Here is a 25,751-nt window from a genome sequence, read left to right as displayed (position 1 = left end):
GAGATGGGGGGATAGAGTGGAGAATCTCCCACAGGGAGATAAGGCAGCTCAGAGAACTTATGAGAAATGGAAGCTTTTGCCTCTCATGCTGGAATTTGAGTCAATCAGGTCATTACAGAATGACCAGAATCTGAAGACTGAAATGCCCTTATGTGACACAAATAGGTAATCTCAGTGCAGCACCTAGTGAATAAAGGTCTTCATTACAAAAGTCACTGTCACACTGTCATTCAAGGGCAACTATTTCTCTGGAACCTCCTGAGTTCAAGGAATAGTCCTGGTTCCTGGAATGTATTATAATAGTCTCCCCAACTATACCTTCAAACTTTATTTCTATCTTTCAAGTACCTGAATCCAACTTAGATACCATAGTCTTTCAGGGTATTCAGTAAATCGCTCTGGGTTCAATAAGAACCCACTAAAAAAAGCAGTCAGCAACTCTTTCTGAAAACAGAATAACTGATCTTTTTGTTACAGCAAAGAATTGGAACCTAAGAGAGTACTAAGAGTGTATGTATATTACAGAATATATACATATAGCATATGTATATAACAGAATTAACATATTCTAATATAGCAAAGAGACTATTGCAAAAAAGCATGAAAAGGCTTGCATGAATTGATGCAAATTGAAATGGAAAGAACCAAGAGAAAAAGTTATCCAATAACAAGAATGTAAAGAATAACAATTTTGAAAGACTTGAAAATTCTGATCAATGAAATGACAAATTATGACTTCAGAGATTTGAGGAAACATGCTACCCATCTCCTAATAGACAAGTGATGGAGGTATGATAGTGAATTAGTCAAAATATTGTGGACATGGTCAACATACAATTTTGTTTTGCTTGACTATTTTCTACAAGGATTTTGTTTTGTTTTAAATTGGTACTAGATGAGAGGAAGAGAGATTGAGGGAAATGGAAGGAGGGAAAGGAAAAGGAAAGGCAAAGGAAAATGGGGCAAGAAGGGAAAAGAAGGGAAGGGAAAAGTAAAAAAGTAAGAGGAAGGGGAAAGAAGGGAAGGAAAAGAGGAAAGGAAGGGAAGGCAGAAAAGCAGGGCAGCTTTGAAATTTATATGTTGAATGTATTATATATTTAAAAGAAAAGGTAGCCACAAATAAAAGATTTGTAATTTTGTATACAAGCCTTTCTCTTCTGCTATGTATAAGAAAATGACAATTTATATGGTACTTAAGTTCAATACGTATTTATATTTATATATTTACATAAATATATGTATGTGTGTATGTTACATACATGCATACATAAACACAAACACACTCAGAGCACAACTAAAGCTTCTAGGATCGTCAGCTTTAAGTCTTTGAAAAATATAGGAATTCTTCCTGAGTACTTTTCATATCTGTTTTGGCTATCTCCCCCAGTGTATTAGTAACTCTCAGCTATCACATTTATCCTTTACCTGACAATGATATACCAGAGCACAGCATATGCTTATATGTTTTTCAAAGTGGTAAAACTTTTCAACAGAAAAATAGAAAATACCATCAAATAAAAGTTAGTGAAATTAAAGGGAGAAATAGCCTATCTACAATTGCTATCATAGTAAAGTGATAATGATTTCCCTTACAACAAGGTTTGTTGATGGCCACATATATGTTAGAGAGAAAAAAAATCACTGCAGTTATTGTGAATGGATGAGATTCAACTAAAGTAAAAAACATGAGTATGATCTAAGGCCTGTGATTCTCTCATTCCACAGACTGAAATCCCAATCTTCTAATTCTGATATGATTCAAAGACAAGAAGAAAATTAGCAAAGGCAAAAAGTTGCCTGACCCAGGAGAGGGTGAAAACAATTCTTTGTGGCTTGATTTCCAACATTACCAAGAATCACAGCTGGTGGGCTGCATGCACTCTGAGACTCAGCAGACCCATAAATCCCATGGCTTAAAAGGTTCACTCCCATAAGCACCTCTAATACAACGAGTCACAATTGGACTCTGACATAATGGCCATATCTTTCCCTTCATTTACCATCACAAAATTATAGGGTGTTGGGTGACTAACCTACATGCTACGGAGCACTTTGGGTCTATACCTAATAACACTGGCCTGAAAATCCAAGCCAGGGCAACCATCATTTCTAAGGAGCTATGATATGTACTACATTATGCTAGACAGTGAAAATAATAAGACAAGATGAAAAATAGTCCCTGCCCTCCAAAACTCTCCTTCTATTGAGGGTGAACAGGAGGTGGAAAATGGCATTTGTCCAAAGAGGGAGGGGGGTGGGTGGAGAGAGGGAGAGGAATGAGAGAGACAGAGACAGACAGAGACACACAGAGAGAGAAAGACAGAGACAGAGAGAAAAACAGAGATAGAGACAGAAGGATAGAGACACGCAGAGAGGAGGGGAAGAAGAGAAGGAGGGAGGGAAGGAGAGAAAGAGAGGGGAGGAAGAATATGTGTTTGTGTGTGTTTGGGGAGGTAGTTTATCTATCTGTGTGGGTGTGACTGAAAGCATTCTGGGGGAGGAACAATAACATCCTGGAAATTTACAGACACTACAACTTTGCCCTAGTTTTCTTTGCTACTGTTTTTGTTCTTTAAATATTGTTTTCTTATTATTAAACACCATATACCTAGATGTTTCATTAATAAGAAACTGAGTTAACATAAAGAGCATTATCAATTCCTGGATATCTCCAGCCATGCTATTTACACTCTCCGGGGGCTGTCCCTTCCCTTTCTTCTCTATACCTGAAAATGGGCTCCAGCACAATGCATAGCTTTAACAGGCCAGTTTGGGGTATATTATTCAGCTTCAGGTCTCAACCTACCTTCAACCATACAAGTGGGCAAGTATACCTATCTAGCTTCCCTTTATATGTAATAATCTCCAATATAATGCCTGCATTGTCTTGCCAAATACCATTTTACAGTTTTAATATTTTAATTAATATTTTAACATTAATTCAATATTTTACTATTTACTAATTAAATTTTAGATGATAATTTAAGCAACAACAGCCTCCATGATGATATTTAAAAATAAAATTTGATTTTAAATTGACTATATGAGACAGGGGTAAAGAACATCCAGCCCATGGGCCACATAAGGCCTGTGAAATCATTCACTAAGGCAACCACAGGGAATGATCAGCTGAATGGTAGGTACAACAACCTCCCACTATTTAAGTTCTATAAGTTGATAATTTTGTGTGGTTTTTGAATGATGTTATAAACAGTCAAATGGTCCTTGGCAGAAAAAAGATTCCCCACTCCTGATAGAGACTTAAGCTCCTAAAAATTTAAAGACTGCAGTAGAGCTTTTGGGACACCCTGTATTTTAAAATGGTACTTAATGCATTAATAAAGAAGCACATGTATTACTATATCAAAAAAAAAAATTTTTTTTTTTTTTTTACAATTTTCTTGACTACATTTCAATTCTGTTCATTTTAAATTCTGCATTTAATAACACTGTAATGAGAAGAGGACCATGAATTTCACCAAACTATGGGGGGGGGAGGGTCCTTAACAGAATATAAGGATTAAGAACCTCTGGACTAGGTTTTAAATTTTCTTTCAGCCCCAGATGCTATGATTCAGTAAGGGCAGCTAGTGGGACATGCAGATTAAGCCACGGTACCTTAAACTTCAGTTTCTGCAATGTTTATCAACAACAATAATTAATATTTATAGAGCTCACAATGTGTTAAGCACTATGCCATGTGCTTTATAATTATCATCCCATTTGCTCCTCAAAACAATCTTGGGAGGAAAGTACTATTGTCAAATTCATTTAACAACTGAGGCAAGCAGGATTTAAGTGACTTGACCAGGATCACACAGCTAGTAAATGTTTGCATCTGTATTTGAACTCAGATCTGCCTGATTCCTCATCTAGCTACCACTCCACTGAGCAATCTAGTCAGGTATCACTTCTTTTTCTCCTCCACTTCTTAGATTCCCTGCCTTTTTCACAGGACAACTCATCAATGTCTCCAAAAGACCTTTCATGATCATCCCCAGTTACTAATTTGTTCTTAAAACTATTTTGAGTTAATTTACACATACTTTATGCTCAGTAACTTATGAATATATCATATCTCTGGCCCACTCTACTTTCTACCCAAAGAAAGTAGTTTGCTTGAAATTAGGGATTGTGTTGAGGGCAGCTAGGTGGAGCAGTGGATAGAGCACCAGCCCTGAAATCAGGAGGGCCTGAGTTCAAATGTGGTCTCAGACACTTACTAGCTGTGTGACCCTGGGCAAGTCACTTAACCCTCAGTCCCCCCCCCAAAAAAAAAGAAATTAGGGATTGTTTTCTTTTTCTCTTTGTACCTCTAGCACATAGCACAAGGCTTGCCTTGCTCAAAGAAGATGCTTTAAAAATACCTGTTGAATAGAATTGAAGAGTCTAGTCTTACTTCCTGACTTCTAGTCTTGCCATGCTTTGGACCAATGGACATAGGTCTTGGATAATGTGAGGGGTATTCCTATCTTTTAGTTTGAAATGCTTGAAAGTTGTCAATCTAATTAGAGCCCCAAAGCTAATGGCCCCAGGATCTGGACAGTTTTTAGGGGAAAACCAAGGTTAAACTCAACATTATTTGAAGAAATACATATTGTATTTTAAAAAATCACTTTTTATATGTGGTATCATTTTCTACTAAATGTAAGACATGAAAAAAGACCATCAGCAAGAGTCTACCCTCCACTCCCACACCAAAAAAGGCAACAGAGGATCTAATTTGTTTGCTTTTTAGAGATACGCTGATTTTAGTGCAAATGGATATTCAAGTATAGACCATAACCTTTCAGTAAATAGGATGCACAAGTCATCATTTGGGAAACCATTATTATCTTATTTGTTTCTGGTGTTGAGGTATTCATAACTATTCCGTTATATATAACTAATGAAACAGGTCAACATAGGTCTACAGAAAGTTGTTTACTTCAATTATAGCACAGTAAAGTTCATAAAGTAGCTCACAGACAAAAAAAAAACAGTTATGCTATAGGTTAAATCCTACTTTGCCTTATGATGGCACAGAGAGTACAGTTTTGGATTTGAAGTCAGGAAGATCTGAGTTCAAATACAGCTTCAAAAACTTATAAGATGTAAGTTTAGATGTAGATTAGACAACTCACTTAAAAGGATCTCTGCCTCTGCCTTTGGATGCTGTAAAGGGAGGATAATAATAGCACCCACCTTACAGGATTATTGCAAGGAACAACTGAAATGCAAATAAAGTATAGGACCTTGTACATCATTGCCGTCATTGTTTAACCATTTCAATCATGTCTGATTCTCCATGATTCCATTTGAGATTTTCTTGGCAAAGACACTGGAATAGTTTGCCATTTCCTTCTCCAGCTCATTTTACAGTTGAGGAAACTGAGGCAAACTGGATTAAGTACCTTGCCTGGGCTCAAACAGATAGTAAGGTCTTCCTGACTGTAGGCCCAGCTCTCTCTCTAATGTGCTGCCCAGCTGTTCCATTCTTCTCCTCTTTCACTTGCACTCAGTAAGCATTTTCTTTACCAGAACAGAGAAAGGCAGTACCATGGATGTTATTCACTAATCCAGTGGTTCTCAAAATTTGGTCCAGAAGAATCTTAGGGGTCTCTGAAACCTTTCAAAGGGTCTACAAATTTAAAACTGGTTTTTACTTCTAATATGGTAAATATCTGTGAATATAACCCACATAAACAAAAACTCTTTGGACAGATTCTCAATTTTTAAAAGGAATACTGAGAACAAAAGTTTGATAGCTACTGCACTAATCTAATCACCAAATATTTGTTCAGAGCTTAGATAATAAGAAATATAATAGGAATAAGTATAAAACTTCATTCAGTTTCAAAAATCAACTTTAAAAGTGTTATACAATAAGGAAATATAATTAGACAATAGTTTAACTGACAAAAGTCTGAGTATTTTGGGGGGCTGCAAGCTCAATATAAGTCAAAAGTACTATGCAGAACCACCAATAAAATACTGTATCAGCAATCTTCAGCTACAACAGAGAGGAATATTGTTCAGAGACTGAGGATGGAGTGAAGTGTTGGAGGGGGGATGGGACAATTCCACTGTATTCTGCCTGTTAAGGTCACATTTGAAATATTGCATTCAGTTCTGGGTACCAAATTTCAGGAAGGATGTTGATAAGTTGGAAAGCATCCAGAGGAAAACAACCAGGACAACAAAAGGCTTGAAGATTATATCATATAGGATCTGTTGAAGGAATTGAAGTTGCTTTTAGTGAGTAAAAGGGAAGGACTTAGCAGAGACATGATAGGTATCTTCAAATGTCTGAAAGACTGAGATGTGGATATGGGAATAAGTTTTTTCTATTTGGCTCCAGAGGGCAAAGCTAGCTATGTTGGCTAGAAGTTGCAAAGAAGCATATTTGGCCTTGATGTAAGGTTAAAAAAAAAAACTTCCTAGTACTCCAACTTCTCCAAAAATAGAAAGGACTGTCTTAAGAGGGAGAAAGTTCTTCCTTACTTGTGGTCTACTAGCAAAAGGTGGGTGACTATTAACCATAGTATGTTGTAGAGAAGTTTAGGTTATTCTAGGGGGTTTCTATGGCCCCTCCATCTCTTAGTACATATCACTATGTCACTCTTATCTCTGATACACTCTATAGTATGTCTTTTTTTTTTTTTTTTTTTTTTTAACAAACATCTACTTGTAAATTCTATTTTTTAAGTTTATATTGGGGTCATTTTTCAAAAGGTGAGTTATCTAGTTGACTTTGGCTTCAATATTTCCTTTACACAAAAAGAGCTGGTTGAATTTCTTGTTCTTTTAAAAATAATAATTTTAGTCTATCAGCTGTTAAATTTTCCTGCTAAAAAGCTTTACCTAGTTCCTGAAATAGCACAAATAAGGACACTGGAAACAGACAATAGTCTGAGACTAATAGGACAAAAGAGGAAAAGAAACAAGGAAATGTTGTGTGTGAATGAATCTAGAGTGGTATTCACACTTCTTGACATAAGACTCCTCTCTGCAAACAAAAAAAGACCCATGACTTACAAAGAGGGCATTACAGTTGCTGGATCATCACCTGTCCAATGGGAATATAAATGGTAAATGGCAGCTAACATTTCATTTGGAAGCTTTAACAGGCAAGAAACTCTACCTTTCCAGCAAGTGAGCCAAAAAAAGTCACTGCAGGTTCCAGAAATATACAACACTTTAACAACATGGAAAAGAATGCCTACAGTTTCACAGGAAGTGTTCTACCACAATCCTGAGGCAGTTTCTACTTCTCTTCCCAAACTGGCAGTTAATTGATAGGCAGCAAAAAGGTGGGGTGGAAAGGCAGAATGATTAGCATTCATAGTAACACAGTAGTCAGCTACTACAGCCTCTCAAAGAGTGATACTCACCTTAGCTTGCCAAAGTTGACTGAAAGTCTTTATACTAGAAAGGGGACAAAAGGACCCAATGCTGCCCATTCTTCATAACTTTTCCAAAACTTCTTGGGATTTGTCTTCACAATCTATACTACATCACTTAAATAAGTCAATTTTTATCTCTTGAAAGAAATAGCCGAAAGCCACTCAAAGACAATTTTGGCACATGTGAAAGGGAATCAGTTTGGGCACTGTTATTATGGGGGGTGAAATAGATTGGGGGCATCTAGGTGCTATCAGTGGATAGAGTTCTGGGCCTCATAGGTAGAACAGCATTCAAATTTGGCCTCATATACTTACTAACTGTATGACCTTAGTCTAGTCACTTGCCTCTGTTTCCCTCAGTGCCTCATCTTTAAAAGGGGGCTACTGATTGTTGTGATTACCAAAGAAGATAATAATTATAAAGCATTTAGCACACAGCAAGTGCTACACAAACATTAGTTATTATTAGCTGAGAAGATACAAGTACAGTCTTAGAGAGACAAGAAGATCAGGATTCAAGGTCTGCCTCTGACAGATGTTGCCTGTGTGATTAAGGGTAAATTGCAACCTGTTGATATCCTAAGGATTTTGAATAACTCTGTTATAGAAAGATTGTGCTATGTAGCTGAGGAGGGAATTTCCAGATTAGGGAATTAATATGCCATTGAAATCACATATCCAGGTCCTTCCCTCTTCCCTCCTCCCCCAAATCAATCAATCAATCAAAAATAGTAAAATGTAAGCTGTTTGATGGCAGTGACTGTAGGCTCTTGGCTTAAGAAAGTGAGTTCTAAGACTCTGCAGGAAACTCCAGAGACTCCCAGACTTTTAACTTTCCTAAGAGTGATTGTTACTGGACTTTATCTTCATATGCTTTTTATCACCTTGAGGAAGACTTTCATCTGTAGGGTATTTTAATGTTTTGTAAAAGGTATTAAATATTTGAAACCTCAGGTTCTGACTACCATGACTCAGACTCTGGCACACAGTAGACACTCAATAAATGTTGAATTAAATGAATCCCTTGTGCAGCTCACTCTTATAAACCAATTCAAAACAAGCTACAAAGAAAAGAGCAATGGCAGCATGACTAGACTTTATCTGAAAAGCAACATTCACATGGAGGCATGTCAATTTGGTCAATTTGCTTCTTTGGTTCAACAAATAAGCAGATACAAAGATTATAAAGAACAACAAAACCCTCAAGTCCCTTGCCCTCTAAAGTCTTATAATCTAGTTTGCAAGCACTCAGAAGTCTATTTATAAGCCACATCTCCTACCATAGACTTCATAATCAGTCAGCAATTAATCCAAAATTACTAAAGTGACAAAGAAATATCCATAGGGCTGTCAGTCCCAAATTTGGCCATTTCAAGTACTTCTCCCACCCCCTAAAGGCACAGTAGAGAGATTCTAACATATTAACCCAAAACCATTGCCCAAAACAATTGCTATTTTATATGCCATATGATTAAGACAATATATGCTAAAGCCTTTTTGACTCTTCATTATATCTCAAGGTGACTAAGTTCACCAGCTGCAGAACTGATAGGTCCTACACCAAATAGAATACAAAGTACAGTGATGGATTGTGGGTGTTGTAGTCTATAGTAGGTGTTGTAACTCAGTTAAGTTCAAAGTGGCTTATCCTAACAAGGTTAGCCATAAGATAACGAATTTTGGGGGCCAGATTAAAGGGGAAGAAAGGATGTAATCTACATTGGTGGAGGCTATATCCACAGTGATGAAATGAATCTCTGAGAAGGGATTCTTTTAAAAAACAAAGACAGGGAATTTATTTATAGCTTAAATGGCTATAGGTAGCCTTTACAAAAATATTTATCAAATTAGATCAACTCACTCTAAAAGACACAATGAATTACAAATGAAAAGCACTATAGTATAGTAGATCAAGACAGCATTAGATACAGAAAGAATGGCTGCCTCTGACTTATATTAGCTGTAAAACCCTGAGCAAATCACTTAACTATAACCACTGGGCAAGACTCTAAGACCATAAGGTACAAAGAAGGTGGCCACTTGTATTGATACAAGGAGCTTGCTCTACAAGAGGAGTAAAGAAATTCCCTTAGGCCAATAAAATCAAAGATCCAGTTCCAATCCTGAAGTGGAGATAGGCACATTAAAAGCAGTCAATTGGGGGGGAGGGGGACGGTGCTCCAAAGCTACTAGAAGCATTACTTTTAAAAATTTATTCTAAGCAGTTACTTTTCATTTAGGCTACCTGGGAAAGCTACAATTCATCATTAAAACAGACACACAATGCATCCCTGGATAGAAGCCCTTTAGTATTTTCAATTTAGTTATCATGCTTCTTTTATTTCCAGGACTGATAATGGAAAGAGATATCAGTCATGGAAACTAGGTTTAGACAAGCTTGTCTGACTAGGCTGGGAAACTGGTAGAAAAGAAAACAAGTTTTTGATCACTAATCTTAAAAAAAATCCCATTAGGTTATCTGGGTCTGTTTTGAGAATTGCAGTTGAGAACTCAAACATCCTATAAGAGCTACAGAGAAAAGCTACAGGTAAAAGAAAGCTAGCAGGGAATTAAAAAACAAAACAAAATAACATTTTTCTATCACTTGAAAGAAAAAGCTACAAACTGGAGAAGGAGATATTTGAAATTTTCCATCTGCTATTGTGGGGCAACTCACTGATCTAGAGTTTCCCTTCTGCAAAGTAACAAGTCACTTCATCTTTCTGATCCTCAGTTTCTTTAACTGTAAAATGAGAGTTGAACTAGATGACCCCAGAAGTTCTTCTGAGCTCTAGATTTTGATCCTGTGATTCCATATCAATTATTTAGGGGCGTAGCCTTAATTAGTGCCAGTGAAGACAGAAATATTTTTAATGAATATGCCAAAGTTCATAAAATCACTTCTTTGTGGACTAACAATTTCTTTCATATAGGTATGATCAGAAACTATGGCCTTACCTTAGACTAATCAATTGCTTCTCTTAAGAATGCAGAGAATACTCATTTTTAATTAGATACTAAAGATCTTTTCTTTCTATTCTCACTCAAAGATCTGCTGGCATAAGTTACTGTAAGACATGTAGAGATCACTTCAGAAGAGATTCAGCTTTTAATGAACAAGGAAAGGTATGAGATCCTTTGACAGCAGAGTGACTTTCCATCTTTTTGGAGTAGAGGGAGAAGAGGAAGAAGTGGCAGATTGGAGAAATCTCTCTCAACCCCCCCCCCCCCCCAAGCTCATGATTAAAGTCTATTATTTCCCTAAGCCACTATAATAAATCAACGCAAAGAGAATATATTTGTAGAGAATACTTTTCTTTCTTTTTTAAACATTCTGGTTCTTTCCTCTTCAAAATAGATAAACATAAGAATAAAGAGAAATAGTATCAAGGAGAGAAAAATCTACAGAAAAAGATCATACTGCACTAAGAATAAAAAGTGCCATTCTCGTGAACCACTGGCCCAAGGGCACACAAAGGAAAATCTCTACAAATCAGAAGAATGGCTCTTAAAAAGCACCCCAGGGGAACAATCCCATAAAATCCACATGAACATTAATTTTGAAAGTCACCAGTTCCTAGGTGACCAGATGATTTGCTAATACAAGTTTAAAGGGCTTAGTTCACTGTCAACAGTCATTTGAACTAGAATATGTTGCTAACTCCCGGGGAAACAAGGGGACTGAAAATAAACAAACTTTTGTTCACAGTAGTGTTAAATCACCAAGGTCATTCTGAAGGGAGATAAGAGTAAGTCCCCAGATAAAACCGTGCCAGATATTAAATAAAAATGCCTATAATAATAAGATTATATATTACAGGAGCACATTGGATAAGATTAAAATGAAGGATTAAAAATCATCAGTGCTAATGCAAAAAGCAGTCTTATTGTAGACTAGATTACAATTCATTCAAGCACCAGAAAAAGCACTAGTTCTCAGACATGGGGTCCTGATTAAGCTTTTAGTCTACTAGAGCTTAAATATTTCCCCACCAGAACTCCAGCTTTCATCCCTATTAAGAATAAGAGAAAAATGTGATAAACTCAGGGAACAACTGAAATATATAGTACACTAATTGCTACAAAGATCTGGGGGCTTGCGGGTTAATGTTGGAGGGAAGAATCCCAAAAGACAATCCTTTATGTAGTCAGAGAAAGAAGCACTTACAAATTACTTAGGAAGCAGAGCAGAGAGCTAACATGCTAAAAACTTAAAACTCAAGTCACAATTCTGAAATGCTGCCTTCTCTATGTGGTAATTAAAACTCTGGGAGTCCTGGCTATAAGACAGGGCTGTACATGATGCAGTACACAGTGACTCAACTGGCTGGGTAAGCTTCTGTTCCATCATTATGTAAAGAGCAGCAAACCCTCCTCCTCAACCCATACATACATACATACATATATATCTATATGCATACACACATGAACATATTTTACCTTCCAGAAAAACATTCAGAAACAAGGTTATCCTCAAAAGTTAAAAGCTTTGACTGTACATGTATAATCTATTTCAAAATGCTTGCCTTTTCAAGGGGTGGGGAGGGAGAAAAGGAGGAAATTTGAAACTAAAAAATTACTTTAAGTGACTATCGATTTTACATGGAACTGAGAAAAAATAAAAGCATACTATTAAAAAAGTTAAATGTTCTTGCGATTACCACCTCCCCCATGCTCTCCTAATTGCCCTCAGTCCCTCCCCAACCCCATGACATCTTCTTTTTCCCATTCTTAATGTACACTTCAGCATAGAAACATAGCATGCTATCCTTCTATCCTTGGCCCAGGTAAGGTTGAATTTTATTATGCTACAAACTCCAAATCTTTCTGCTACCTAAAACTCCCCTCCTTAAAACAGATAGTAATCAGCTGATCCTCTAAAGAAAGTGAGGACCTGCTTATTTAAAACCTTGACAACTTAAATTACCCACTCCTGACACTGATGGTACAATTATTAACCATCAGTTGAGACCCATGTGGAAAATTAGGATCTCAAAACAGAGGAAAGAAGATGTCTTTGTTCCACAAAGTGGCTCATCAGAAACCTACAAAATCAAGGAGTGAAAGGAGGAAAAGAGGTATGAAATACTCCCTAAATTAAAAAAACAAACAAACCATACACAGTGAGGAAACGTCCGCTGGCAAACTATCCTGCTAGGTCATAAACACTACATAGTGCAGCATGCAGTGTAAGTACAGTGGTAACAGCCTGCTGTGGCCAGTGTAGCAGGAATGTACTGTACACAGCCTGACCCCACTGTATAAAGAACTAATGCATACCTTTCAGTCTTCTGGGATTTCCATTCTTTTGCTGTTCCTCTTCCTCATTAATGGTGAATAAACCAGGGGGATTTGGCCTTGAACTGGTCTTCTTCAACCTTTCTTGTCGGATAGCAGTAGCTGATCCAGGCATGTCGCTGCCACTTGGGGGTTTTGTTTGTTTTGTTTGTTTGTTATTAAAAATATATGTTTATGTAATTGCAGCCTGGGTGAAGCTGCTAGCTTCTAAGCGGCCGGATCATTTGAGCACTTGTAATAGATCTCCTACGGGTAAACAGTGTGCAAACAGCTGACAAATACTACCATCCGCTAGGCAGAGGAGGGCCTGCGGTCCCCCTTACTTCTCTCCCCCCTCACCTCCCTCACAAGCCCCTTCCCACTCCCACTCACTCTCCGCATTCACCCATCCTCACACTCTCAAGGAAAACCCTGATTAAAGGCACAGCGCATCGGTCTGATGCCTCTCTCTACTGCCTAACCTGTTCAATCAGATCCTCCTTCCTGCTGCGGCACCCTTTTCCAATCTTCTTCCAGCTACAGCACACTAAAATATTCAGCACGCAACACAAGAGAGGAAAATATGATACGCCACCGTTAACAGTTGCCCTGACAACCCTGACATATCCTAATCAAAGGAGGGCTGGGAGCGTCTCCGTCTCCCCCAGCAGCAAAGCAGCAGCTTGCCGGAATGCCAGGTCCTGGGAACTCAAAAGCAGCATGAACCTGGGCAGCTCCTTTCCTTCCCAAAGCAGCAGCAGCAGTGGCACTGGTGGCAGCCGGCAGAGGCAGCAGCAGGAGGGGAGGAGGGATGGAGTTTTGCTTGCACAAGCAGAGGAGGATTCAGTCAAGAGAAAGGGTTCCAGGCAGGGAGCCTGAATTTTTTTGGCCAGGTACTCCATTATTACATCCTAAATCCCTGGCTGAATCAAAACCATGGCTGGGATCATCTCAAGTACAATCTCATCTCTGAGACTTCCTGGTATTCCTATATGTAAACATAGGCAAACCTACCACCAACTTAAGTTTGCCAGTAGCTGTCAAGTAGCACCCTCATGTTGTAGACCCATTAAAAGTGGTCTCCAAGGAAGGCAAACGGAACACGGGTTCTGCTTGATATCCTCATGAATCATGACTTAGAATGTTTACAAAGCACTTCAGTGTCAAGTTGACAGAATAGAATTGAATAAATTAGTTCTGCAGAAAAGAAAATCCTGACACAATGAAGACTCATCCAGAAAACTTTCCCCATTACAGTACAAGCAAAGTTGCCATTGGCAATTCTGGATGTTCCTGGCAATTCATGGTCCTTGACCCAAATTTCATTTCCTCTCCTTGGGCTCTTATCTCTAAAGCATACAATCCTAGGACCATTCTGGAGTTTCTTGTGAAAAATAAGCCTCTTCCATTTAGGTTCCCTAGTTATGCCCTTCCCTAAAGCAGCCGACAATTGAAAATTTGTGCCTTGCAAAGTTTTCAGACAAAGGAGAAAATCATGTAAGTTCACATCTCTTAAGTTGAGAGAATCCTTGCTTTACTCACTGCTTTTTATAAAACAACAATAAAACTGACCATGACTATATTCTGTTGAGTGTCTTCAGCATTTATATTCATATTATATATTTAAATATATATTTGTATTATTCATATAAATATATTTATATTTATATTCCTACAATAGTAGGAACTACAATGTGTTCCAAGGCCAGTATGAGATCTGTTCTATAGGCTTTTCTACACTAGTAAAACTCCCATTCTCTTTTAAAAATTTATTTTTATTTACTTATTTTTAAAGAATAGCTTTTTATTTTCAAAATACATTCAAAGATAGTAAAACTCCCATTCTCACCAGGGGGTGTTTTATTATATGTATTCTGTACTACTTTATTCACTGCTTTATAACTGTTTCCTAGTTCCACTGTAAGCATGTTTTCTTTGTCTCCACAGACTGAAATTTTCCTCTAGGGAAGCCTTGAGACCCCTCTGTTTGTAACCTCCCACAATGCCTCATGCAATAGTAGGTCATAGTAAATGATTGGATGCTCATGATTCCAAAAGTCTACTTTGGATGGCTTACAGATTAAATTAATGCCCACTAAACCTGGAGTCAAGGAAACAGATGTAAGTTCAACTTTGAGTTTTTGGCCAAGTCTTATTCACTTTTGTAACATGTTTCTTTGGGACAGGCATTTTTTTTTCTCTTTTCCTTTTCCTTTTTTTAATTTTATTTTAAAAAATGTAATATATTTTAATTTTTCCCAATTACATGTTAAGACAATTTTTCAACATTAAAAAAGTTTTGAATTCCAACTTCTATTTCTTCCTCTCTCTCTCTCCCTTAACTCCCCCTTCCCTGAGGCATTGAGTAATCAGCTAAAGACTCAGAGAGAAGCATTTTTTTAAAGTTAAAATATCAGTTGCTTTCAGAAATTTTCTTTTTCTTTCTTATGCTTCTGTCTCAAAAGCTTTTCTTTTCTGAAGCTGACACAAGCAATTGTTTTTAAATCTGTTTCTCTTTTGCCAGCACATCCACACTAAATGAATGCTTTCTCAGAATCTTCCCTTCCTCCCTCCACCCTCTTTTTTACTCACTTCTTCCACTGGGTCAATCTGACTAGTACTGACAACAATCATACACAAAATAAGTATGTTTAAAAATATCCCTTCTGCTCATTGGGTAAAGAAAGTACAAGAACCTCCATCAGCCTCAAGTCAAATGACAGATTATACTTAGAAATGACCTGACTTCAAGGAAATGGTTAATTTCTTTATAGACCTAAAATCACTTTCATTTTTAGAAGAGGTAAGGTTAAAAAGATCTCCTTGCACTTTAGATATAAAAAGGAAATTGGCAACCTATTACTAGTGGGAAAGTGAGAGAAAACTTTCTCAAATTGACAAGCAGGCATTTTGAAAGGCTAAGTGCTGACAGGAATCCATATGACTTAGCTACTACTTAATATTTATTTTCCATCTTACTCTCAAGGATGTGGCTTAAATGGTTTTAAAACCATTTTATGAGGAGAGCACAGGATTAGACGGAGAAGCTATTTGATAATTTAACTTGCCTAAAGATCATTCTCATGAAGGAGAAACTGTGATTTATTCATGCTCTACCTTCAAAGCAACACACATCCATCCTTGCTCTCCTCCCCTTTCTTCTCTCCCTTCCCCTCCCCACCCCTTCTCTCTCCATTTCTCTTTCCCTCTCTCCACTTATTGTGGAAGAAGATACAGTCTCTTTCTTGCGAAACTCCCTCTGAGAAATCAAGTTTATCAGCTTTTACCCAAGTGGCTCAGAATTGGGTCTTAAATACCACACCCAGTCTGCTCCTGGTTTATACTTTACCTTGCCATTTGCAGGAATGTGATGCTAATTTCCAAGCTTTCACAAAGAAGGCTTCAGTACAATGTGCCAGGTGATAGAGAGATGATTCTTTGCCATTTTAATGCCAACACTGGGTTCTGGCAGTGAATTCTGGTTTAGTTTTAATTATAAAGTATAAGAACTGGCAGTAGCACACTATTCACTCACAACCAGGGTACCTAGGGGTAAATGAAATCTGACCAGAGGGAATACAGTAGGAACACACAAGCTTGTAAATGAGTTATATGAGGGAGTGTTCTTGACCTCTCTGTAGCCTCTCATACTATCCTTCATCCTCTCTTAATATTCTCTCCTCTCTAGGTTGTCATGATACTGCTCTATCCTTGTTTTCCTACCATATGTCTGATTTCTCTTCCTCTTTTTATTTTTTATTTTTTTTTGGCAGGATCCACTACATGCCTGCTAATCCCAGAGGTTCCCCCATGGCTCTACATTGACCTTCTTAAATGATCATCCTTGTGCAGATGACTCAGATTTATTAGTCTAGCCCAAATTTATCTCCATTGTCACATCTTCTGCTTCCTATTAGACAGCTCAAACTAGATATCCTGTAGACATCTCAAATCAGCATGCATGTCTAAAGCTGACTTATCTTTTCCCTCCAAACCCTTCCCTCTTCTTCAGGTTAAATCAAGTTAGCAAGTCTTTATTAAGTATTCACTATGTACAAATCAAAGAGAATAAGCTCAAGAAGTTTATATTCTAATGGAAAATTGAAAGTGCTACAGAAATGTGAGTTATAACTATTCTCTTACTATTGGAGGTTCCATCATTCTACTAGTTACCAAGGTTTACCACCTTGGAGTGATAACTCAGCTCCTCACTCTCTCATTCCCTATATCCATTAAGTTGCCAAGTCTTGTCATTCCTACCTTCATAACATCTCTTATATATATTCCCTTCCCTCTAGTGACACTTCCACCTTTCTGGTCCAGATTCTCATCATCTCCTGCCTAGACTATTGCAATATTCTGTTGCATTCACTGCCTCAAGACTCTCTCCATTTCAATTCATCTTCCATTCAGCTTTCAAACTGATCTTCCTACAGCACAAGTTTGATTATGTCATTCTCCTTCCCGAAGATAATCAACTCTAGTGACTTCTTATTATCAACAGGATTAAATGTAGCAAATCCCATTAGGCATTTAAAGTCCTTTATAACTTGACCTTCTTACCTTTCCTGTCTTCTTACTCCTTAATCCCACCTTTCATGTATTCTGTGATTGATTGGCACTAGCCTCCTTATGGCTCTTTCCATTGAACAGTCTACCTCTCAACTGAGTATTTTCATGGACCATTCCCATGAAAGGAGAGGCTCTCCCTTGTTCTCTTAAGTCTAGCTTCCCTGGCTTCCTAAAGTCCTACTTTCTGCAAGAAGCCTTTCCCAGTTGTCTTTAATCTTAGTACCTTCACTGTGAGATCATTCCCCAGTTAAAATATTTTGTTTGTGTGCCATTGTTTGCATGTTGTCTCTCCTATTAGAGTGTGAATTCCTTGAAAGTAGGAATTTATTTTTGCCTTTGTATCACCAGCACTTAGCATAGTGCCTGGCCCACAGTAAATAATAAATGCTATTTAACTGAGACAACAAATACAACTGTCTTGATCTTGATTTGTCAATCTATATAGAGCTGCCTTTGCTTTCTTCTCAGTCTTCCCTATCTTTTCCCTTTAAAAATAAACTGGGGGAAAAAAGCCTCAATTCTGATATGTATAGAATGAACTTCCTATTCAGGAAAGTTAATCTGTAAAAGCCTTCACATATTCTTTATTAGTAGCTGACACTGCAATTTCATAACAATATTTACAATTAAAATAGTCTTCTTTTTGGCTCAGACCCATGATTTTATCAGTGTGTAGACACTCCTTCCACCTATACAGATTAGGTTTTCATTTGTAATTTGTAATTTTAGAGAGTTGCCTGTAACACTGAGAGATTAAGTGACTTAACTTGTCATCATAGAGATAGTATCAATCAATCAACCAATCAACTTGCTTTTATTAGGCACTTGCTATATTCCAGACATTGACCTGGTATGTGTCAAAAGTAGGTCTCTTACGTTCCTAATTCAAAGGCTGAAACTCAGCACTGTTCTTGGCTATCTCTCACCAAAATAGTACTTTGCAGTCAGTGAAAACTAGTGTAGAATGTAAATAAGTAAATAACATTCCCTATAATGTATGCTGGATTCTTATTCTGTAGAATTTTATAAATACAAAAAGATTGTATTTCCAAATTCTGAAGATTTATTTTGAAGGTAAGTTAGGTTTCTGTCAGTAGTAATAGAGAAGGAAGAAACACTGATACTAGGGGGAGATCCAAAATTCATCAAGATATGAAGGCAGGCAAGAGTATCAACGACATCCACAAATATTCCAAGGAGATTGTTCTGATAATCCATCCATAAAAAACTAAATGGATGTAAAATGCCTTCCATTCAGAACATGAAGTTGGGTAGTTAGAGTTTTTTCTTTGTTTGTTTTTTTCTCCTGAGGCTGGGGTTAAGTGACTTGCCCAGGGTCACACAGCTGGGAAGTGTTAAGTGTCTGAGACCACATTTGAACTCGGGTCCTCCTGAATTCAAGGCTGGTGCTCTATCCACTGCGCCACCTAGCTGCCCCAGATAGATAGAATTAATACAACATTGCATTTATAGGGGATAGTCACTGACAAGAGAAAATGAGCTGGGTACAGAATTGACTAAGAGGAAGAAAGAAAGGCAGATTCCATTTGGGGAAACTGAATCTTGTTTTATTAATTACTACGTGTGCAACTCATCTTTTTCAACACAAAGCCTCTCTTGGTAATGCTATATGATTATGAATTTTGGAATAGCATAATCAACAAGACAGTTCAATTATATGTGGTCAAAAAACATTGGCCAAACAAATGCACAATGGGCACTAGTAAGCTAACCTATTGCTAATAATAATCTATTGCTGAAGAATTGGTATAAGGAATATCATCAAAGCAATATTCAAAACATGCTGATCGAGGACAACAGATGGATAACCCAAGTGCTTCACTGATTCCTCAAATTGAAAAACAGACTTAAAAGTTCTCTAAAGTACTGGATATATGCTAAGTAAAAGGTTCTATGGGAGAACATGGCAAAAGTATGCATGGGATGAGACTTATAATAATAGAGGGATAATATCATATAATAATGTCCATATACTATGGACAAACTCAAACTCAAAGAGTCATCAAAGCATAAAAAGTAGAAAGGCTTAAACATACTCCAAAATTGAACTAGATGATCCTTGAAGTCTCTCCCAAATCAGACATTTGAGGATTTTTTCACTCCTAAGTAGCATCTTCATACTGCAAAATTTACTCGTACTTTTCTTTAATAACAAATATTGCTTGAGTGATAGAAGTTTTTTTGTCACTAAATAAGGAAAACCAAATTATTATTATTAAAATTGTTTTTAACTATGTTACTTTTCCAAATACTGTGTTATTTCTGATATGTGGGAGTTTTCTTTTGATTTTCACTGAGGAATTCAGGGTACCTATTAAAAAAGCAAAACAAAACAAAAAACTTTTTGCAGCTATAGAGTTCATTCCTTTGTGTCCATGAACTACAAAATTATCAAATGAAGTATTTGTGAAAGTCCTTTGTAAACTATAATTTTTCACAAAATCATAAAGCATTATCATCATTTCACCTTACTTAACATTATGTAATTTTGTGCCCAGTTTCATAAACCATAGAATCAATATTTAATAAGTCTAGTAATCCAAATGACTGTTTCTTCTCAAGTGTCTCATGCAGTGCCAAATATACTGTTGATTCTCAATAGTTGCTGTGGCTTGCTTACTGGTAACCATATAGAGTGTAGAATCAGTTCCCTTTTTTATTTTTTGTTTTAATATTAATTCAATTATATTGTGTCCTTGGAGTAAGAATGGGAGGTCTTCCTTTTCAATCAAAATAAATCTAAACAAACGCAAATATAAATATAATCATGAATACTTATTCTTAGAGCACCTATGAAGCATTCTTTTAATTTTATTAAAAATTTATAAGATGAATATACATAGGTATGTTTCTCTTTTTATGTAACCTAGTTGATTGTTAATTATTATTAATTGAAATAGCTTCCATTTGAATAGTCTTACAAAGATTCAGAAGACCATCTGGCAGGATAAGATACCAGACACAGGTCCTTTCTCAAACTAACCTGCCAAGCATTCAAAATCTACCACAGAGAACACATTTACATTGGGCTGGTCTCAAATGACAACTGTACACTTGCCAAAAAGACTCCTGTGTGGAGAACTCACACAGGGTAAGTGTTCACAAGGTCATCAGAAAAAGCAATAAAAGGACACTTTCAAGGTCTTTCTTAAGATCTTTAGTATTGATTGTCTGACATAGGAAACACTAGTACAGGACCATCCAGCATGGTATGCTCTCATCAGGAAAGGTATTATCTTTTATGTGCAAAACAGAACTGAATTAGCTCAGAAGAAAAGCAAGATAGACAGTTAGAAAATCCATTCAAAATGTTCATAGGGATTATGTTGCCACAAATTGGACACAAATAATCCCCATGAACATTTGGAGTGGATGAAAAAATTTGCTTGATGATAGGGTATTGGTCTTGGAGGACCTGAGTTCAAATTTGGTCTCAGATACTTATGAGCTGTGTGACCTTGGAGAAGTCACTTAACCCCTATTTGTCTCAGTTCCTCATCTGTAAAATGGGAATACAATGGAGAAGGAAATGGCAATTGAATTGGTAGTATTATGTGAACTCATAGTTATTGCAGACTTCAGAGATACTGCTTGCTGTTTCTGTGTTACGCTCAGGTTCTCCACTATCAAACAGGATCCTTCCACTTGCTGATGTATTTTGCTCTGATTGTAGCACACCTCCTATTTCTGAAGCATTATTCATGGATGCCAACAAACTATGGATCTAAAAAAAATCTTGACCTTCTAAGTAAAAAAATAAAAAAGGGCAGTGTACTTTAATATTCTTCATTTGAATGTCTTTTGTATCGAGTGTCCAGCAAAAGTGAACACTATTTCAGGAATGATAGGATCATCATTCCAGTAGTTCAAGGTTCCTGAGGGGCCTTTTCTAACATTTCTATCTTCAACTCATATATGAAGCACATTATATCTCCAAAGGATCAGTTGTACCCTATAAATTTATTTGAATGTGAACTGAGTCCTTACCATTCAGAGTGTCTAAGCATTGGTATTGCAAAGTCAAGTTACAAATGTGGTATAATATCAGATTAGATATGTTGACATAAATTCTGGCAAATCATAAAGCAAAAGCAAAAATTCCCTTGGGCTTGCTTGTCCTTGAATTCTAACTAGTGGTTACATTTTATTTATAGTGGATGATACAGACTTTCAAATGTGTTAGAAAAAGCTACTTTAGAAAAAAAATTGGTCTTCTATAGATCTGCTTTACTCATCATGTCAATAATTCAGGTTATCCAGTTTTTCTTTTTTAAAACAAAGCTGAAAAAACAACTATTTGGACATGTATACATATATTGTATTTAATTTATACTCTAACATATTTAACATATATTGGTCAACCTGCCATCTTGGTGGGGGGGAAGGAGGGGAAAATTTAGAACAAAAGGTTTGGCAATTGTCAATGTTGTAAAATTACTCATGCATATATCTGGTAAATAAAAACTATTAAAATATTTTAAAAAATTAAAGCTGAAGGAGTGTTTAGAGACAAGAACTTATCTGAAATCATGCCTCAGACATTAAAAAATTTTGTGACCAGTGGCAAGACACTTAACTTCAGTCTCAGTTTCCTTATGTATAAACTGAGGGGACTGGTACTTAATGACTTTCAGGGTCCCTTCCAGTTCCCAATTTATGATCCTATGACTGTCACTGGGAATATAAACAAAAACCTCTCATACATGGAGACTTAGATGAGTGAATTAATGACCATATCTTATGATACTTAATTTATACTAGTTGTTTAAAAAAAAAAATCGGTTAAAGGGTCAAACAGTATTTAAGCCACAACACTGCATAAATGAAAAAAAAAAAAAATGAGGTAATGGATAACATCAAGCTTGGCTGAAGCCACATGACAGAACCTAAAATCAGAATTTCTCAAATTAAGATTTAGATTGGTTCTAGGAATTAGCTAATTCCTAGAACCAATTAGCTTTTCCATAATATTTCCCAGGGGGATGATGAATTCTCTTGTCTTTGTTGGGAAGTCCTAGTCCACTTAAATGGGACTTTTCCTTGATATTTATTTCTCCTCTTGGTTTCTTCCTGTTTTATCAATCACTGTTGATTTTTCTATGGTGTCTTTGCTGTATAAATATGCTTCTTTGTTTTTTCCCTAAGGATCTCTGGACCTGGGCACCATGCCTGCCATTATACCTTTAGGATTTGAAACCCCTTCTACCTGTCCTGAAGTTGAACTTTTCCTATGTATTGTCTCTCCAAATCCAGTCAGTTTCTCAATTTTTTATTTGTATCCCTGATAACTCATAAATCTTTTTTCATTCATTAATTCCTGACCCAGAGACATATATTTATATAACTTAAGAAGAATGTTATCAAGACATTTAAAGAAAGGGACAGGTACAATCCATCTCACTTTAACTTTCTTGATCACGAATTCGGGAAGCTATAGTCATAGTCATAAAAGGCAAAATTGCCATTGGTTTTTACAGACAGTTCTTCAGGTTTGTTGTTATTGTTGTTCAATCATCTCAGTTGTGTATGAATCTTCACAATCTTACCTGGGTTCTCTTAGCAAAGATAATGGTTTGCCATTTCATTCTCCAGTTCATTTTACAGATGAGGTAATTAAGGCAAACAGGATTACTGTTTGTTACATGTGATTTGCTCAGAGTTACATAGCTACTTCTTCAAATGCCTTATGTGAATTTTTTTTTTATCTTTGTGTAGTCAATATCTTGAAATTACATGCATAATAAATGTTCTTTATTTGAACTGGGTTGAATGAAACCAGTTAAAAATAAATGTTTCTATAGAAGATTCTAAAGAAATAAATGGACTCCCTGGAAATTATTGCAAGATTTTCAACTAGACATTGATGCCCAATTATCATAATGCCCCATTATATTTACCATGTTACTAATCATACCTATATCAGTGTTCAGACAAAAATGCAAGAAACAATAAAGGAGTCTAGTGAATAAGTAGGGGAAAAAAAAACCAATGAATTGCCAAGCAAGCAATACCAAGAGCAGCATTGTAGTAAAGTGCCTCTGGGGTATGATTTGATTGATGATTAAAGGTCCACTTGACCCCAAAAATATGTCCTTCCCATTAGTTTGCTAGATTGAATGAAATTTTCAGGATTTATTAAAGTGGCTATATATAAAAACACTAAGATGCTAATGATAACAAAAATTTTAAAAACAGCAGCAATAACAATAGGCACAAATAATCCTTGTGGAGTTTACCATATGGAGAATAAACATTTATGCAATGAATGTGACAAAGTAGAATATAAGGGCATAGATAAGACCCACACAAAATACATGAAGAGAATTTGATAAGAGAGAAAGAGTATTTTCAGTTGGGGCATCAATGATGAAGTGGTAGAGGTGGAACTTGAGAATGGGCAGAGATGTATAGAGAGGCCATTCCAGGGGAGTGGCCTATGCAAATACACAGACATGAGAGGAGCAGGATGAGATCACTGAACAATTTGTTCTCCTGCCCTGCTCTCTTGGAAGGAATAATATGTATAAAAAGAAGTAGAATGAAATAAGACTGGAAAGTGGGTTAGAGCCTAGTTATTTAAAGTTAAGTGCCAAGTTAAGAAGTCTGTATTTTATTTTATTATCAAACGTGAATTCACTGAAGGTTTTTTTGACCAGAGGAGTGAGTTAGATAAGTTGTTGGAAGATTAATATTGTCAATTATATCAAGGATGTATCAAAGAAGAGAAAGACTAGAGCCAGGGAAACTAATTGGGTGTTTGTTTCACCAGTTTAGGAAATGGGAAATGATAGCCTGATCTATCATGATGGTAGTACATGCATATTATCATGGAGAAAGTACTGGTTTCAGATTTAGAAAACCTGGATTGGATTCTGGGCTTTGCTACTTTGTAGGTCTGTGATGTTGGGCAAGTCACTTATGTCCTTTTTTGTTTATTTCTTCCATTTAATTTGAAATAAGAATACCTAGGCTTGAATCCTACTATTGCTACTTACTACCTATGAGAACTTGGGGAAAGTCACTTCATCTTTAGTTCTCAGTTTCTTCATTTATAAATTGAGGGGATTACTCTACATATCCATTTGACCTCTAAATTCTAATGTCATCCCTGTACATGGCTGAAACAGGGGTGTAAGGAAACAAAATGAGAAGCCAGAATATTAGATGGATCATCATCATGAATACTTAAGTAATCAAAAAATGATGACAGAAGTTAAATCTAGACAAAAATCTTTATACTATTGTCTAAAGATTCTACTATAATCACTTTCAAACATGAAAGAATGTTTTGAAGGCTTAGTAAATGACAGCAACAAGGCCAGTATTGGTAATATCTTATCCTGAGAAAGAGGCAGAGAAGAATCCATCAAGTCATTCCAATCAGAACCTTGGAGCTGATAAAAATTTCTATCTCTTTATTACTTCTTGTGCCCTCCAGCCCAGCAAAATCTGAACTCCATCCCAACAAGCATGCCTTATTATGTCTCGTGGTCCCGTCAAAAATGTTAAATCAATCAACATCATTACACTGATCCTATGATAACTAAAGTTATACTGACATCCACAGGACCACAGCACAGTCAGAATTACAACACTGAAGATAGATGGATGGATTAAAAAACAAAACACTAGTTATGTGCAAAATCCTGGGCTAAGAATTGAAGATAAAACTAGAAAAGCAAGATGGTACCTGCTCTCAAAGAATTTACACTCTAATGGGGGAGACAAGACTATAGTTTTCAATTTCAAGTCCAATGGAGAATCCCCATAGTCCTAAGGAGGTCATAGCAAATAGATGCAAAGCATCTCCCTTTATTTTATTTTATATTATTATAGCTTTTTATTTACAAAACATATGCATGGGTAATTTTTCAACACTGACCCTTGCAAAACCTTTTGTTCTAACTTTTCCCCTCCTTCCCTCCACCCCTCCCCTAGATGACAGGTAGTCCAATACATGTTAAATATATTAAAATATATTTTAATCCAATATTTGTACATATATTTATACAGTTAGCTTGCTGCACGAGAAAAATTGGATCTAGAAAGAAAGAAAAAACCTGAAAAGAAAACAAAAATGCAAACAACGGAAAGAGTGGAAATGCTATGTTGTGGTCCACACTCAGGTCCCATAGTTTTTTCTCTGGGTGTAGCTGATTCTCTTCATTACTGAACAATTGGAACTGGTTTGAATCATTTCATTGTTGAAGAGAGCCACATCCATCAGAGCTGATCATTTTATAATCTTCTTGTTGCCTTGTATAATGATCTCCTGGTTCTGCTCATTTCACTTAGCATCAATTCATGTAAGTCTCTCCAAGCTTCACTGAAATCATCCTGGTAGTCATTTCTTACTGAACAATAATATTCCATAACATTCATACACCACAATTTATTCAGCCAATTATTAGTATCAAAAGTAAAAAGTGAAAAGGAAATTAGAACAATAATTAGGAGCTATTTTGCCTGTATGCCAATAAATCTGATAATCTAATC

General features: G+C 36.4%; 1 protein-coding gene across 4 annotated transcripts in view; it reads right to left on the bottom strand.

Annotated features, from left to right (window-relative positions):
• The window catches only part of MAP7 (microtubule associated protein 7), a 233,538-nt gene that overhangs the window by 182,209 nt on the left and 25,578 nt on the right, over positions 1-25,751 (bottom strand). The window contains exon 1 of one of the 4 annotated variants that reach the window (XM_074309745.1): positions 12,666-12,970. The exons of 2 other annotated variants lie outside the window; for them this stretch is intronic. In XM_074309745.1, coding sequence (XP_074165846.1) covers positions 12,666-12,798 — 133 coding nt within the window. In that variant the 5' untranslated portion in view covers positions 12,799-12,970. Of the gene's footprint in view, positions 1-12,665; positions 12,971-25,751 lie in introns of those variants that run through there. One more of the 4 variants, XM_074309741.1, reaches the window with a different exon arrangement.

This window comes from Sminthopsis crassicaudata, chromosome 4 (genome assembly GCF_048593235.1).
Source record: "Sminthopsis crassicaudata isolate SCR6 chromosome 4, ASM4859323v1, whole genome shotgun sequence".
In the NCBI taxonomy this organism is placed as follows: domain Eukaryota; kingdom Metazoa; phylum Chordata; class Mammalia; order Dasyuromorphia; family Dasyuridae; genus Sminthopsis; species Sminthopsis crassicaudata.
This window is presented reverse-complemented; position numbering and strand designations above follow the sequence as displayed.